General features: G+C 41.1%; 2 protein-coding genes across 2 annotated transcripts in view; both read left to right on the plus strand.

The window, feature by feature from the left end:
- Positions 1–9,471, plus strand: part of TBPL2 (TATA-box binding protein like 2) — a 28,436-nt gene extending 18,965 nt beyond the window's left edge. The window contains exon 8 of the mRNA XM_045526688.1: positions 9,223–9,471. Within this exon, the coding sequence (XP_045382644.1) occupies positions 9,223–9,299 (77 nt within the window). The 3' untranslated portion in view covers positions 9,300–9,471. The remainder of the gene's footprint in view (positions 1–9,222) is intronic.
- A 2,189-nt stretch (positions 9,472–11,660) lies between these two features.
- The window catches only part of ATG14 (autophagy related 14), a 34,795-nt gene continuing 32,366 nt past the window's right edge, over positions 11,661–14,089 (plus strand). Inside the window, exon 1 of the mRNA XM_045566675.1 lies at positions 11,661–11,933. Within this exon, the coding sequence (XP_045422631.1) occupies positions 11,713–11,933 (221 nt within the window). The 5' untranslated portion in view covers positions 11,661–11,712. The remainder of the gene's footprint in view (positions 11,934–14,089) is intronic.

A 14,089-nucleotide genomic window follows, 5' to 3' on the forward strand; every position in this document is an offset into this window, starting at 1 on the left:
ACCACTTAAAATATAAACATTCTTAGCTCACAAGCTAACAAGGACAGGCAGCAGGCTAGCATTGGGCCAGCAGGCCTGTTTCCTGACCCCATTCTAAGATGTCATGAATCAAATTTATTCTGCCATTGTCAGAGATAAATGTTCTTTTTTTGTTTGCTACTTACAAATGGCACAGACATCTGGCTGTTTTGGAGTGTGGAGAATTAATAGTGTGGACACTCAAAAATTAGACTTTAAAGACATAACCATTTTATTGTTAGTACAAATTGCCAAATTCTCCTACCAGGATGTACAGTACAGTTCTCCTATATCATATGTTCCTACCAGCAGTGCATCTAAATATCTTTTACCAAACCCTCAGCAGCATTTAAAACAAAATGGTACAAAAGAAGACTTTATAGGTGAAAATTATCTCACTGGTTTAACTTGTAATCAAATAGAAATCAATCACTTTTCAACATATCCAATAAATAGCATCTTATCTTTTGTAAAAGTGTATTAAATAACTTATCCTTTTGTCTACTTAGTTTTGTTAGTTCTTTCCTAGGGATTTTTGTATGAGTTCACCAGAAAACTGTTAAAGATAATTACTCCTTGCTACATTTGTGACTTTTTCCAGTTGACTTATTTTTGCCAATTTTCACAAAAAGGGTTTTAAGAAAATTCTTGAGGGAATGGTTGAAACTCTTTTCCATGCCATTCTACCAAAGTTTGCTATTTTTGTCTAGTTTTGTCTGACACTTTACACATTTTACTCTTCTCTACCAAAATGAATGCCAAGTTGATATGGCATGCTATTGCATTTGTCCCATTGCAGCTCTTTCTCGTAGTCCCTATAGCTCACAGGGCCAATGTCCCCTCATTACTTTTTTATGTTTAAGCTCCTCTTGAATATTCTTCCAAATAAACTTTAGAATTCTATAAAAATCTTGTTCAATCTAAAAAAATTGGTTTTTTTTTTATTATTTTGAGAAAGATTGATAGTTGGTCGGGTGCAGTGGCTCATACCCGTAATCCTAGCACTTAATGGGAGGCTGAGGCAGGAGGATCACTTGAGCTCAGGAGTTCAAGACTAGCCTGAGCCAAGAGCGAGACCTCGTTTCTACCAAAAAGAGGAAAAAATTAGCCAGGCATGGTGGTGTGTGCCTGCAGTCCCAGCTACTCGGAGGCTGAGGCAGAAGTGTCACTTGAGCCCAGGAGTTGGAGGTTGCAGTGAGCTATGATGACACCACTGTACTCTCTACCTGGGGGCAACAGAGCAAGACTGTGTCCAAGAAGAAAAAAGAAAAAAAATCAGCATCCAGCTGAATGAAATGTCTGTTCCTAAGTCTTATAATTCTCAATAGAGTTCTATAGTTTGCTTTTCTCTAAGAAATAACTAATGTGTCTTCAAAGTGGGGAGAGTCTGTTTGGAATCCAAGAACCTTTGCAAAACTACAATTGCTCAGATACCACCAATTTAGAGTCTGGAGTAATTAAGACCCCCTAGAGATTAAAAAAGTTTACCTTTCTGTCCTAGAGGAAGGGGGTAAAGCCTGCCAAGTAAATTGAATAGTAGAGAGATTATAGGCACATATATACCCTACTTAAGGGAACGAACTTTTCAAGACCCTTGGAAGGATACTTTCATATATGTACTATGTATTTGTTACAAATCAGTCTTATTAAAAGTGCAAATTGCCAAGTATAGGCAAAGTTCCTATTATAAGTTTTTTTAAATATCCTTAATTCAGATCAGCTTTCCGTTTACCCCAAATTTCTTTAAAAGCTTTCATGTACACATTTGCTAGAACTTTAAAATCACAAATGTAAAGGATTGTCACTAGCACGAACTACTGAAGACCACATAGTACACTTCCCTTAATTTTTGCTAAACACACAGAATAGGCAAATTTAAATTTCTTCATTCTTGCAAGATGTGGATCATCACTTTTCTGGAGGAAGGGATGAAATATATTAACTGAAATCCAAATTCTGCTTATATTAAGTAAAAGTCATAACTTACCACTGAAATGAATAATTATAATCTGTTGGGGTTCTACCTGTTTATATCATTGTCTTAAACTACCTTGCCTAGACCCTGTATGTTTGCCACTTTTGCCTCAACTTTAGAAGACAAATGTTCCTTATTCCTTAATCTTAGGTACACACAAATGTTCCTTATTCCTTAATCTTGGGTACCTAGAGACTCTTTTCACCTGCACAGGGATTAAAAACTCAAGGGCTCACACCTGGGGAAAGGGACCAAGGCAGTCTCCTTTTAGCCTCGCCCCCAAATTGAAGCTGGAGATGCTTGAATTGGGTGTCCCATGGAGTCCCAGAGGCTCATACGTGGTCTAATGCCGCATGGCAAGATCAGGCACTCTGCAAAGATATTCTGAAAGCAAGGTCCCAACAGGGATAACCTTTGACTAGAAAATGGCAAAATGTTGAAATTTTACAAATGCATTTGGGTTTGTAGAAGATAATGGAGCCTGGCTCTTGCCTAGGTAGGAACTGTAGAACACCAATGCTCATGGAACAAATGTGCGGTAATTTGAAACCATTGTATTATGTGCCTTTTGCAGGGTCTTTGAAAATAATTTATCTGTGTAAAATCCTTACTCCCCTGAGGTGCCAAAGCTGCAGCCACCATGTCCAAGCAGACTTCTGAATGTTCTGATTTATAGTTAAGTGAGCTGAGGACAAAGGACCTGCTGTCCTACGTGGTCATGGTCCCTGAGCAGAAAACAGTGGGACTTGGACCAAGCTTACCCCATTTTCCCAGGTCTGTGCTTGTTTTCTGTGACTGGTGTGACATTTAGGACCCATGTCTTTTCTCAGGCCACAGTAAAATTAATAAAGCTAGGCTTTGCTAGAACAATGTACAACAAACAGCAAATAAGTCAACTTTCACTTTTAAGATTAGGCATAATAATAGTTAACATGTGCCGGGCACTCATGTGCCAGGCACTGTGCTAGAATAAGTAAGGACTTTTACATGGTGTCCAATTAACTCGGAGGTTGAACTTTATATCGCAGCTTCCTCACCTGTAAAATGGGGACAATGGAGATGTTTAGTAACCTTAGCAACATCAAGCAGCTGTATGTGATGCAGCGCAGCGGGAATGTAAGTAGCCTGGCTCCAGAACCACCCTCCCTGTACTCGCTCTGTCTCCTGGCAGTTTAGAAGTCTATGAAAACCCCCAGGTGGTCTCCTGTACACCTTCCTTCTTGTCACCTGAAGGAATGATCACTACTCTTAGTAGTGAGAGTCAGCAGGTGTGGTGGCTAAAAGGATGGACTGGAGACCAATTCTCCAGTTTGAATCCAGGCTCTATGATTTATTGGCTGTGTAACCTTGGGTGAGTTTAAGTTCTCTACCTTGGTTTCCACATACGTAAGATGCAGATGGCCACAGAAACTACCCCCTTAGTGTAGTGAGGAAGCAGATAACAGTGCCTGGCACACAGTATCAACATTAGCTATTACCTCAGTGGAAACCCACTCTCCTGGCTTTTTCTTCTATCCCTGAAAAAGACCGGCATGTTGCTGTGATGCCTTCCCCTGATGACAGGAATGTGAAGTCTTAAGAGGCTTTTGTAAAATGCTTCACATCTACTTATTTTCCTCCAGCATAAATGACTAAAGCTGGGTCGTTGTTCCCGAGGGCCACTCTCGGTTCAACATCAGTGGTTCTTGGAAATGAGTAGGCCAGATGGCAGCAGGAAAATGTCCAGACTGACTAGTGAGTGAGCGGGCCAGGGACACAACAGAGTATCCCTGTCAATTGTTACCGTTCATCCCCTTCAATAGCAAGTTTGTATATACTGTAAAATGAGGGAACTCGAGGGTATAATTTTTTTTAAATGTGTAAGATTTTGACTTGTTTGCACACAAATGTGGCATCACTTGGGAATATAAGATGTGAAGTTATGACTTGGTGTAAGAACAGAATTGGAAAATCCAAGTGTAGTATTGGAGGCTGTTACTGGGCTGGGTAAGGGTAGGGACAAGCTTAGAGCCTTATTGACAAATGGCAGATATTTAGTAAATTTTGGGTGCCTACCATGTACATGTACTGGTAGGTGCTGAGGATACAAAGGTGAATATAACACACTCCCCATCTGACTGGAATCCAGCCCTGCTGAAAGATTACATGTCACTGGGTTCTTACAGAACCAAGTCATTACGTGAGCTGTGAGTATTTTGACTAGCCATGCCAGTAAAATGGCTTTGGTTTTTATAAAATGTTGTGGACTTCTACAAACCCTAGCTCACACAACCTTTATTACAGCTCTATGAGAAGGCCTATGTCCTTATTTTACAGGTAAGAAAACCAAAAAGGAGGTTGAATAATTGATTTGCCTGTTATTTCAAAGCTAGTTAGTGGTAGAGCTGGCATTTGAGCCCATGTTGTGTGATCAGAAAGCCAGTCCTTTCTCTAGTACACCAGGCCACACGATTTCCACCTCAGTCACCAAGGTGAGGAATAGTGTTTGTTCCTCAAAGTTGCAGTCATTACAGCCTGAAGAAAAGGAATGGCGAGTTTGGCTTAAAAGGCAAGAGTCATCTAATTGCAGTCTGGTGCTACAAATTAAGGTTTTTCATTATTAACTTATTTAATAGGCCTATGGGGCCAGTTTAGGCTCTTTTAAAGTTTTGATGATGATATTTGTGACTAATGTTTGATAAAAATGACCAAATCCCCACATTATAACACCCAGCTACAAATATTAGCAATGTTTATTCGATGACTTTTGGTGTAAAGGAAGGAGCACTGGATACATGAGCTTCTCTCCCACAGCTGCTACTTTATGGTTCAGGTAATACCAATTTCTTGGGCCTCATTTTGCCCATCTATGAAATGAGGAAATTGTACTAATTTCCCTAAAGCCCTTTGTGACTAAAATAGTTTTTCTATGATATAAAATAATGATCACTTGCAGTGTCCATTCCCTCTTGGGCGATGGGTATTTTCTCCTCCCTGAGGGACTCCAGATAGTGTACTCTTTGTGCTTGGATGAAATACTCATGTATGATTTATTTTACGTATGTAAAAGTGCATGGTTATCCAAAATACTGGACGTGGACACTGTTCCTCAGACGTAAGAGCCTTCGTTTTTTTTTTTCTCGGGGTGGGGAGGAGGGGGCAGGAGTGTGTTTGCTGTACCTATTATGCTTCACTGTCTAACAAGAAGGTTGTCCCAGACAAATGTATCCAGAAGCCAAAAAGTCCATAAAACCAGAGGCAGAGTCTCCTTTTATAATGGTCTTACTGCTTCACCAACTCACTTGTTGGTTTCTACAAAACTAATCTTTTTAGAAACTAAAATTTTAGTGCTATAACTAAAATCTACTGAACTTACAGAGGTTTTCCTACCCAAAACGTAGAGTTTCTCTTATCTAAGTCAGCATCCTCCTCCCCACCCCTCATCGTTGTGGGTGGAGACCCATAGATAGTAAACTCCTTGGCTATGAATAAGTAACTTTTCACCCTTTATCTCTTAAAAAAATTAAGCTTATAAGGACTTCATCTTTGATTCTTTAATTTTTTAAACTTGAGGTGAATTCACATAACAAATTTAACCATTTTAAAGTGAACAGTTCAGTGGCATTTAGAGCATTCACAATGTGAAATGTGAATGCATTGCCACCTCTACCTAGTCCTAAAACATTTCCATTGCTCCAAAATAAAACCCTGTATTACTAAACAGTTTATCCCCATTCCCTTCTTCCCCCACCCCCTGAAAACCACCAATCTGTATTCTCTCTACAGATGTATTCTGGATATTTCATATAAATGGAATAATAGTGTGTATTTTTGTGTCTGGCTTCTTTCACTTAGCATGTTTTTAAAGTTCACCCATGTTGTAGCATGTGTCAGTACTTCATTTCTTTTTATGGATGAGTAATGTATGTATATACTACAAATTTTTATCTATGGATGGGCATTTAGGCTGTTTCCACCTTTTGGCCATTTGAATAGTACTGCAATGAAATAGCATGTTTGTTTATCTCTTCTCAATTTTCAGGGACATTTACCTGGAGTGATGGGCTGAATCATGTGCTCATTCTTTTCTTTAAGAACCACCAAAGTGTTTTCCAGCAGCTGAACCATTTTACATTCCCACCAACAATGTCTGACCGTTCTAATTTCTCCACATTCTTGCTATCGCTTATTTTTCTTTTTCAAAGAAAACCCTCATCTTTAATTCTCTTTATTTTTTTGTAGAGACAGGGTCTCGCTATGTTGCCAGGCTGGTCTTGAACTCCTGCCCTGAAGCAATCTTCCTGCTAGCATCCCAAAGTACTGGTCCTAATTTCTATCGGCTTCTCAAATCTGTTGTGCCTCCTTTCTGTAATTTCTTTTCATTAGTCCTGTAATTAAACCAGATAACCACTTCTCAGATTATTTCTACTCTATTACTGCAGCCTTCCTCTTCCCTAATAGCTCTTTTTTTTCTTTTTTTTTTTCTTTTTTTATTTCAGCATATTGTGGGGGTACAAAAGTTTAGGTTATGTATATTGCCCTTCCCCCCCCTCCCCGAGTCAGAGCTTCAAACATGTCCATCCCCTAGACAGTGCGCATCGCACTCATTATGTACATATACACCCATCCCCTCCCCCCTACGTCTGCCTGACACCTGATTAATGTTATTCCTGAATGTGCTCTTAGGTGATGATCAGTGAAACCACTTTGATGGTGAGTACATGTGGTGCTTATTTTTCCATTCTTAGGATACTTCACTTAGTAGAATGGGTTCCAACTCTATCCAGGAGAACATAAGAGATTCTATATCCCCATTATTTCTTATAGCTGAGTAATACTCCATGGTGTATATATATATACACCACATTTTATTAATCCACTCATGTATTGATGTGCACTTGGGTTGTTTCCACATCTTTGCAATTGTGAATTGTGCTGCTATAAACATTTGGGTGCAGATGTCTTTTTTATAGAATGTCTTTTGTTCTTTCGGGTAGATGCCCAATAATGGGATTGCGGGATCAAATGGTAGGTCTATTTGTATCTGTTTAAGGTATCTCCATATTGCTTTTCACAGGGGTTGCGCTAGTTTGCAGTCCCACCAGCAGTGTATGAGTGTTCCTGTCTCTCCGCATCCACGCCAACATTTATTGTTATGGGACTTTTTGATAAAGGCCATTCTCACTGGAGTTAAGTGATATCTCATTGTGGTTTTGATTTGCATTTCCCTGATGATTAGAGATGTTGAGCATTTTTTCATATGTATGTTGGCCATTCTTCTGTCTTCTTTTGAAAAATTTCTGTTCATGTCCTTTGCCCACTTTTTGATAGGGTTGTTTGATTTTTTTTTTTTACTGATTTTCCTGAGTTCTAAATAGATTCTAGTTATTAGTCCTTTATCAGATGTGTAACATGTGAAAATTTTTTTCCCATTCTGTAAGTTGTCTGTTTACTCTTGTGACAGTTTCTTTGGCTGTGCAGAAGCTTTTTAATTTAATCAGGTCCCATTTATTTATTTTTGTTTTTGCTGTGATTGCCTTTGGGGTCTTCTTCATAAATTCTTTGCCTAGGCCAATGTCTATGAGTCTTTCCCACATTTTCTTCTAGAATTCTAATAGTTTCATACCTAAGGTTTAAATCTGTTATCCACCGTGATTTGATTTTTGTGAGAGGTGAAAGGTGTGGGTCCTGTTTCAGTCTTCTACATGTGGCTATCCAGTTTTCCCAGCACCCCTTAATAGCTCTTGAGAGCTATTATCAACTTAGGTATTTTCCATTTCTCTTCATGCTAACAGTTTTTATATTCCTTTCATTAACCACCTTCCTTCCTTACCTCCAGCCCACAAAAAAATCAGATAATAGTGTCCTGATTAGCTGAAGCTCCATAAAATAAGTAGTTCTAGTCCATAACTCTCAGCACCATGTGCCTGTATAACTTTGAAGGTGGAGGTAATGGTGGGTAGTGGGTGGTGGTTGAGATGAATAAGGACTAATATTTCTCAAGGTTGAAGACTGTATCTAATTCATGTTTTGTGGGGGGTTTTGTTTTGTTTTTTTTGAGGTAATGTCTTGCTCTGTTGCCCAGGCCTGGACTGCAGTGGTGTTAATGTAGCTCAATGCAACCTTGACCTCCTGGGCTCAAGCAGTCCTCCCACCTCATCCTCTCAAGTAGCTGGCACTACAGGCACACACTATTGCACCTGGCTAATTCTTTTTTTTTTTTTTTTTTTTTTTTGAGACAGAGTGTCACTTTGTTGCCCGGGCTAGAGTGAGTGCCGTGGCATCAGCCTAGCTCACAGCAACCTCAGACTCCTGGGCTTAAGCGATCCTACTGCCTCAGCCTCCCTAGTAGCTGGGACTACAGGCATGAGCCACCATGCCCGGCTAATTTTTTTTTTTTGTATATATATTTTTTAGTTGGCCAGATAATTTCTTTCTATTTTTAGTAGAGACGGGGTCTCACTCTTGCTCAGGCTGGTCTCGAACTCCTGACCTCGAGCGATCCACCCGCCTCGGCCTCCCAGAGCTAGGATTACAGGCGTGAGCCACCGCGCCCGGCCCTGGCTAATTCTTAAACTATTTTTAGTAGAGATGGGGGTCTCAGTATGTTGCCCAGGTTGGTCTCAAACTCCTGGCCTCAAGTGATCTTCCTGCTTCCCAAAGTGCTGGCATTATGGTGTGAGCCCTAATCCATGGGGTTTTTTTAATCCCTATAATTCCTAAAGCAGTTACATTATGATTAAAGATCTCTTGAAACCTAGGACTCTAAGAGAGATAGTGGTACAATTTTTCCTTCTAATAATCCCTGCCCATGCACTGAAATTTAAAACTCTAGAATGGCTCCAGTTTGCCTCAATCTGTTAATATTAGGGAACCAAAATGTTAACTAGAGATGAGTTAGATCAAAGGAAGTCCCCTTTGCTGGTAGCTAAGTGCCCACATGTACTGTTCACTCTGGGGTCATAGTCGTGGCATACTTAGAGATAACATTCCATATTTCGTACTGAGCACTGTGTCTAAAGATCACACCCACATAGTAGAAGTTCTAAAAACTCTGCTGGAGAGTATGTGTTTTGTGGGAATGTGGCTTTAGTTGCCAAATTCTTTACCCGGAATAAACTTCTCAGGTAAGCTAAAGACATTTCACCATATTAAATGTAATTGGAGGATGACACACGAAATTTCAGTGTTAAGAAAATTTTGGTATTGTTTTCATTGTAAAGATTATATAAACTTGGATTTCTTTATAGGTGCCAAAGAACGTTCTGAGATCTATGAAGCATTTGAAAACATCTATCCTATTCTAAAAGGTTTCAGAAAAGCCTGAGTGTTTCATTTAACCCCTCACATTATACTGGTTTGAATAAGTGCATAAGCCCAACACAAACAGCTGGATTCTTCTACCTTAATTGCAGATGTTACAAGTACATATTTGTTTTAAAGGGTAATTCTATGTAAGTAACTATGCCTAAGAAATGAAGAAAACTTCTTACTCAAAATGACTCTTGTATGTTATTTAAAAAACTGATCAAGTAAACTTATTTCAGAATTTGAGAGATTTTAGAGCCTTGCTAGAATGATACAGTAGCATCATGAAAACTTTAAGGCTCTGTTCTTTGAAAGCTTCAAATAACCACATAAACTAGATACTATCTGTGATATCATCATCTAGCAGGATAGCAGTGAATGTCTGTTTTTGGTCTTTTAAAATACCGAACAGGGCCAGGTGCAGTGGCTCACGCCTGTAATCCTAGCACTCTGGGAGGCCAAGGTGGGCGGATCGTTTGAGCTCAGGAGTTTGAAACCACCCTGAGCAAGAGCAAGACCCTGTCTCTACTAAAAATAGAAATAAATTATATGGACAACTAAAAATATATATAGAAAAAATTAGCCGGGCATGGTGGCACATGCCTGTAGTCCCAGCTACTTGGGAGGCTAAGGCAGGAGGATCGCTTGGAGCCCCAGGAGTTTGAGATTGCTGTGAGCTAGGCTGACGCCACGGCACTCTAGCATGGGCAACACAGTGAGACTCTGTCAAAAAAAAAAAAAAAAACTGAATAGACAATCCTGACCATTAGGTAACAGGCACTGTGAGGGATGTCAGGATACAAATGAAACATAAAAAAACGAAAACCTTAAAAATCCTTTTGAAATGATCAGAGAAAAAGATTTCTCACTTAAAAATCTTAAACTTTCAGGAACCATTCAAGAAGAGTGTAAACTCTACTTTGAAAACAACATAGGAAATTTCTTGCTTTTGCTTACTTTTATAATCCTACATAATTGTATTAAAACAAAATGGGTAAAACTAACAAGATGGAGGAACAAAGGACTCAGAATGAAGACCTAATTAGGTTGTAGAAATCATCAGCATCTGATGATGCTGTGAAGTTGAACAGGGGGAGAGGGGGATAACGTAACTCATGGCTCTTGGCCCCAAGTGGTAAGTAATTGTGTCCTTCGCCAAGGTAGGAATCAGGTTCCTGGGGAGGTAGAGTTCAGTTTCTGACATGCTAAGTTTGCAGTGGCGGAACATCACTTGATACCCAGTAGACAGTTTGAACTCTTGGGTTTGGAAATTGAAATTTGGCTAGAGAGACTATTCAGGGCAGTCATCAAGGGATAGCCTCCTGAAATAATCCTTGAGAATCCATCAGTCTAGATAATTTGACCTACACACAAACCCACTTTTCATCTTTTCCTTCTGTAGTTTAGAGCAGCGGTCCCCAACCTTTTTGGCACCAGGGACGGTTTTCATGGAAGACAATTTTTCCACGGATGGAGTGGGGTTGGGGGTTCAGGATGATTCAAGCGCATCACATTTATTGTGCACTTTATTACATAGTAATATATAAGGAAATGATTACACAACTCAGAGGTTGGGGACTCCCTGGTTTAGAGATACATTCAAACGCGAATTACTGATACTCTTCCTGACCTATCCCCTTATTTATTGTGCCCCGCCCCCCCCAACCCCCTCAAGAAACTTGAAGGGACTTCCTAATGATCTGTGGAGTCCAGATTTTCTTAGATCATGGCCCAGGGTAGAGAAGGGAGGTTGACCACTTAATTAAAATTAACTTTTCAGAAAGATACAACTTTGATTTTTGTACGTTTTTCACTGGTTATTGGTGAAGTATTATCAGAATACTGTCAAACGCATTTACTTATTAATCCTCACAGCAGTAGGTAGGTACTGCAATTATATCCATTTAACACGAGAAAACAGGCACAGCGAGGTTAAGGAACTTGTCCTAAGGCACACAGCTATTAAGTAGGCAGGTGGGTCAAAATTCAACCTAGTTCCAAGCCACAGCCCCACCCAACTGTGTTGTCGATTTAGACAAATTTAAAAGCACCCATAGCGAATTAAATACCTTCGTTTATTCTGTTACCATTACGTTTTCCCAGAATCCTTAAGGCGTGGTAATACTATTTTTTTGCACAACTTTGAGGCTTTAACTCGTATCCTTGGCCTGATCCAGCAGATATTTTGTTTGTTGGACTTGCCCCTCTAATAATTTTCCCTCCTTCCGGACCGGCAGCCCCTCAGCAGACAGGAAGAGCGACCGAGCTGGGAACAGGCTCCGGCCGCCGCGGAGAGCTCCGGAAGGCTGGGATGGGGGCTGGCCTGGATCCCCGCCCGTCCTCCCGGCGCCTCCCCATGCCCCTCCTCCTTGCCCAGAATGCACCTGGTTAAAAACAAAATCCCACGTGACTGGCTCTGCTCACAAGCCATCATGGCGTCTCCCAGTGGGAAGGGAGCCCGGGCGCCGGAGGCTCCTGGCTGCGGGCCTCAGCCACTCTCCCGGGACCTGGTGGACTCCGTGGACGATGCGGAGGGGCTGTACGTGGCTGTCGAGCGCTGTCCGCTGTGCAACACCACTCGTCGCCGGCTGACCTGTGCCAAGTGCGTCCAGAACGGCGATTTCGTCTACTTCGACGGTCGCGACCGGGAGAGGTACGGCGGCCGCCACGGTTCTATTGTTTCTTCTCTGGTGTCTTCTCCAGCCAGGCGACCAAAGGCTGGAACCTGGGGCTCCCTGTTTGAGCCCCGGATCCTGGCGAAAGGAGGGGGAGAGACGGAGGGTAGCTGCCGGGCCCTGGCGCTTTACTGCCGGAGGACAGGGTGGGGGCCAGATGAGGGAAGGTCGCTGTTTCTCCCCTCACCCATTCGAGAGGAGTTTTACCCCACGGTGCTCTTGAGTAGTAGGGAAAAAAGAATAGGTGGTGACTCTTCTGGAGAAGTTTTCCCCTCTTGGTGCCATAGAGTTGGATTCTCAGCTCTTTGCTTTATATGCTATAATTAATTTAAAAGCTTGGCTTTCTGTTTTCAAAAGCATATCCATAGACATTCTCTGGAGGAGAGAATAGAAGAAGATCAAATAACTGTTTAAGAGGGATTTGGGTTTGGTAGTCTGTGTCACAGATGGACTTTGTTACCAGACTTGCTTACTCTGTGTGAACTAGGACTTGCTGGTTGCTTCCTTTTTCCTTCCCTGCCTCCAAAGATTTTTTTTGGATTTTAAGGAATTTGAGACTGTGTTTTGGCTTTGTTATAAAATTCATACTTGGAGCTGCAAGCCTTACTTAAGAGAATTGCATTTAGGGACATGTCTTGGTTTCATTTTCAAATCTAAACAGAGAGCTACAAGCCCTTGGATGGGAGACTTGGAAGATTAATGTGATTAGCCGCAGAGTCTTCCACTCTCAACTTCTTTTCAACAACTTAGTATCAGCAATAGTAAGATAGCTAACTTTTTGAGCACCAAAGTTCAGGTATTAATTCATTTGCTACAACCCAATAACTTATCCCCAACTTACTATTGAGTAAACGGTACAGTGCCTTGTCCTAGGTCACAAAGATAATAAGTGTAAGAACCAGAATTAAAATCCAGAGGGCCAGCCGGGCGCGGTGGCTCACGCCTGTAATCTTAGCACTCTGGGAGGCCGAGGCGGGTGGATCGCTCAAGGTCAGGAGTTCGAGACCAGCCTGAGCAAGAGCGAGACCCCGTCTCTACTAAAAAAAATAGAAAGAAATTATCTGGCCAACTAAAATATATATAGCAAAAATTAGCCGGGCATGGTGGCACATGCCTGTAGTCGCAGCTACCCGGGAGGCTGAGGCAGTAGGATCGCTTGAGCCCAGGAATTTGAGGTTACTGTGAGCTAGGCTGACGCCATGGCACTCACTCTAGCCCAGGCAACAAAACGAGACTCTGGCTCAAAAAAAAAAAAAAAAAGAAATCCAGACGGCCTGGACTTATATACCTATGCGCTTAACCACTAGCCAGTACAGCGTCTATATTTGGGAATGTTTTGAGTTCCTAGTATTCCTGTAATGGTAAATGTTCTTTCTCTTTTGAGACTTGTGGGACAAAATCTTTTTAGTTCATTGCTGTGCCTTATTGATGCTCTTGATGACCTTAGAAACTGCTGATGTAATAAGTGGTAGCTTTAAGAATTAAACCAGTTGTTATAAGAATACTACGTATGTGATGGAAATGTTTAACTGATGGAGTTTATCAAGGGTTCAGTTCTGGACCTTCTTCTCTATCCATACTTTTTTCTGGATTCATTCCTGTGATTTAAATGCCATCTGTATGTTGAAGACTGCCAAACTTATATCTCTAACCCAGACCTCTCTGAAGTCCAGAAAACAGCTGCCTATTCAACATCTGTATTTAAATTTGCAATAGGTATCTCCATTTAACATGGCAAACTGAACTCCTTATTTTCCATCATGAATCTGTTCCTCTCGTGCTCATTCCAAATCAGTAAATGGCCATCTCTCTTCATTTGGTTCAGGCCAAAAAACCTTTCAGTACTCCTTGACTCCTTTCTTCAGCCACCCTTATCTAACTAATCCCATCAACAAATCCCACCTACTCTTCAAAACCTATCCTAAATCTGACCCTTTGACCATCACCTGGTATGATCTAACAGGATTATTGCCTCTTGTGTCCTTGCTTCCACCCTTACTCCCCTTTTAGTATAATTTCCGTATTGCAGTCAGAGTAATGCCACTCCTCCATTCCTCTGTTCAAATTTTCCAGTTTTCCTAAAGTAAAAGCCAGAGCCCTTAACCAAAGTCCTGCATTATCTGTTCTTCCTCTG

Source organism: Lemur catta, chromosome 1, assembly GCF_020740605.2.
Source record: "Lemur catta isolate mLemCat1 chromosome 1, mLemCat1.pri, whole genome shotgun sequence".
In the NCBI taxonomy this organism is placed as follows: domain Eukaryota; kingdom Metazoa; phylum Chordata; class Mammalia; order Primates; family Lemuridae; genus Lemur; species Lemur catta.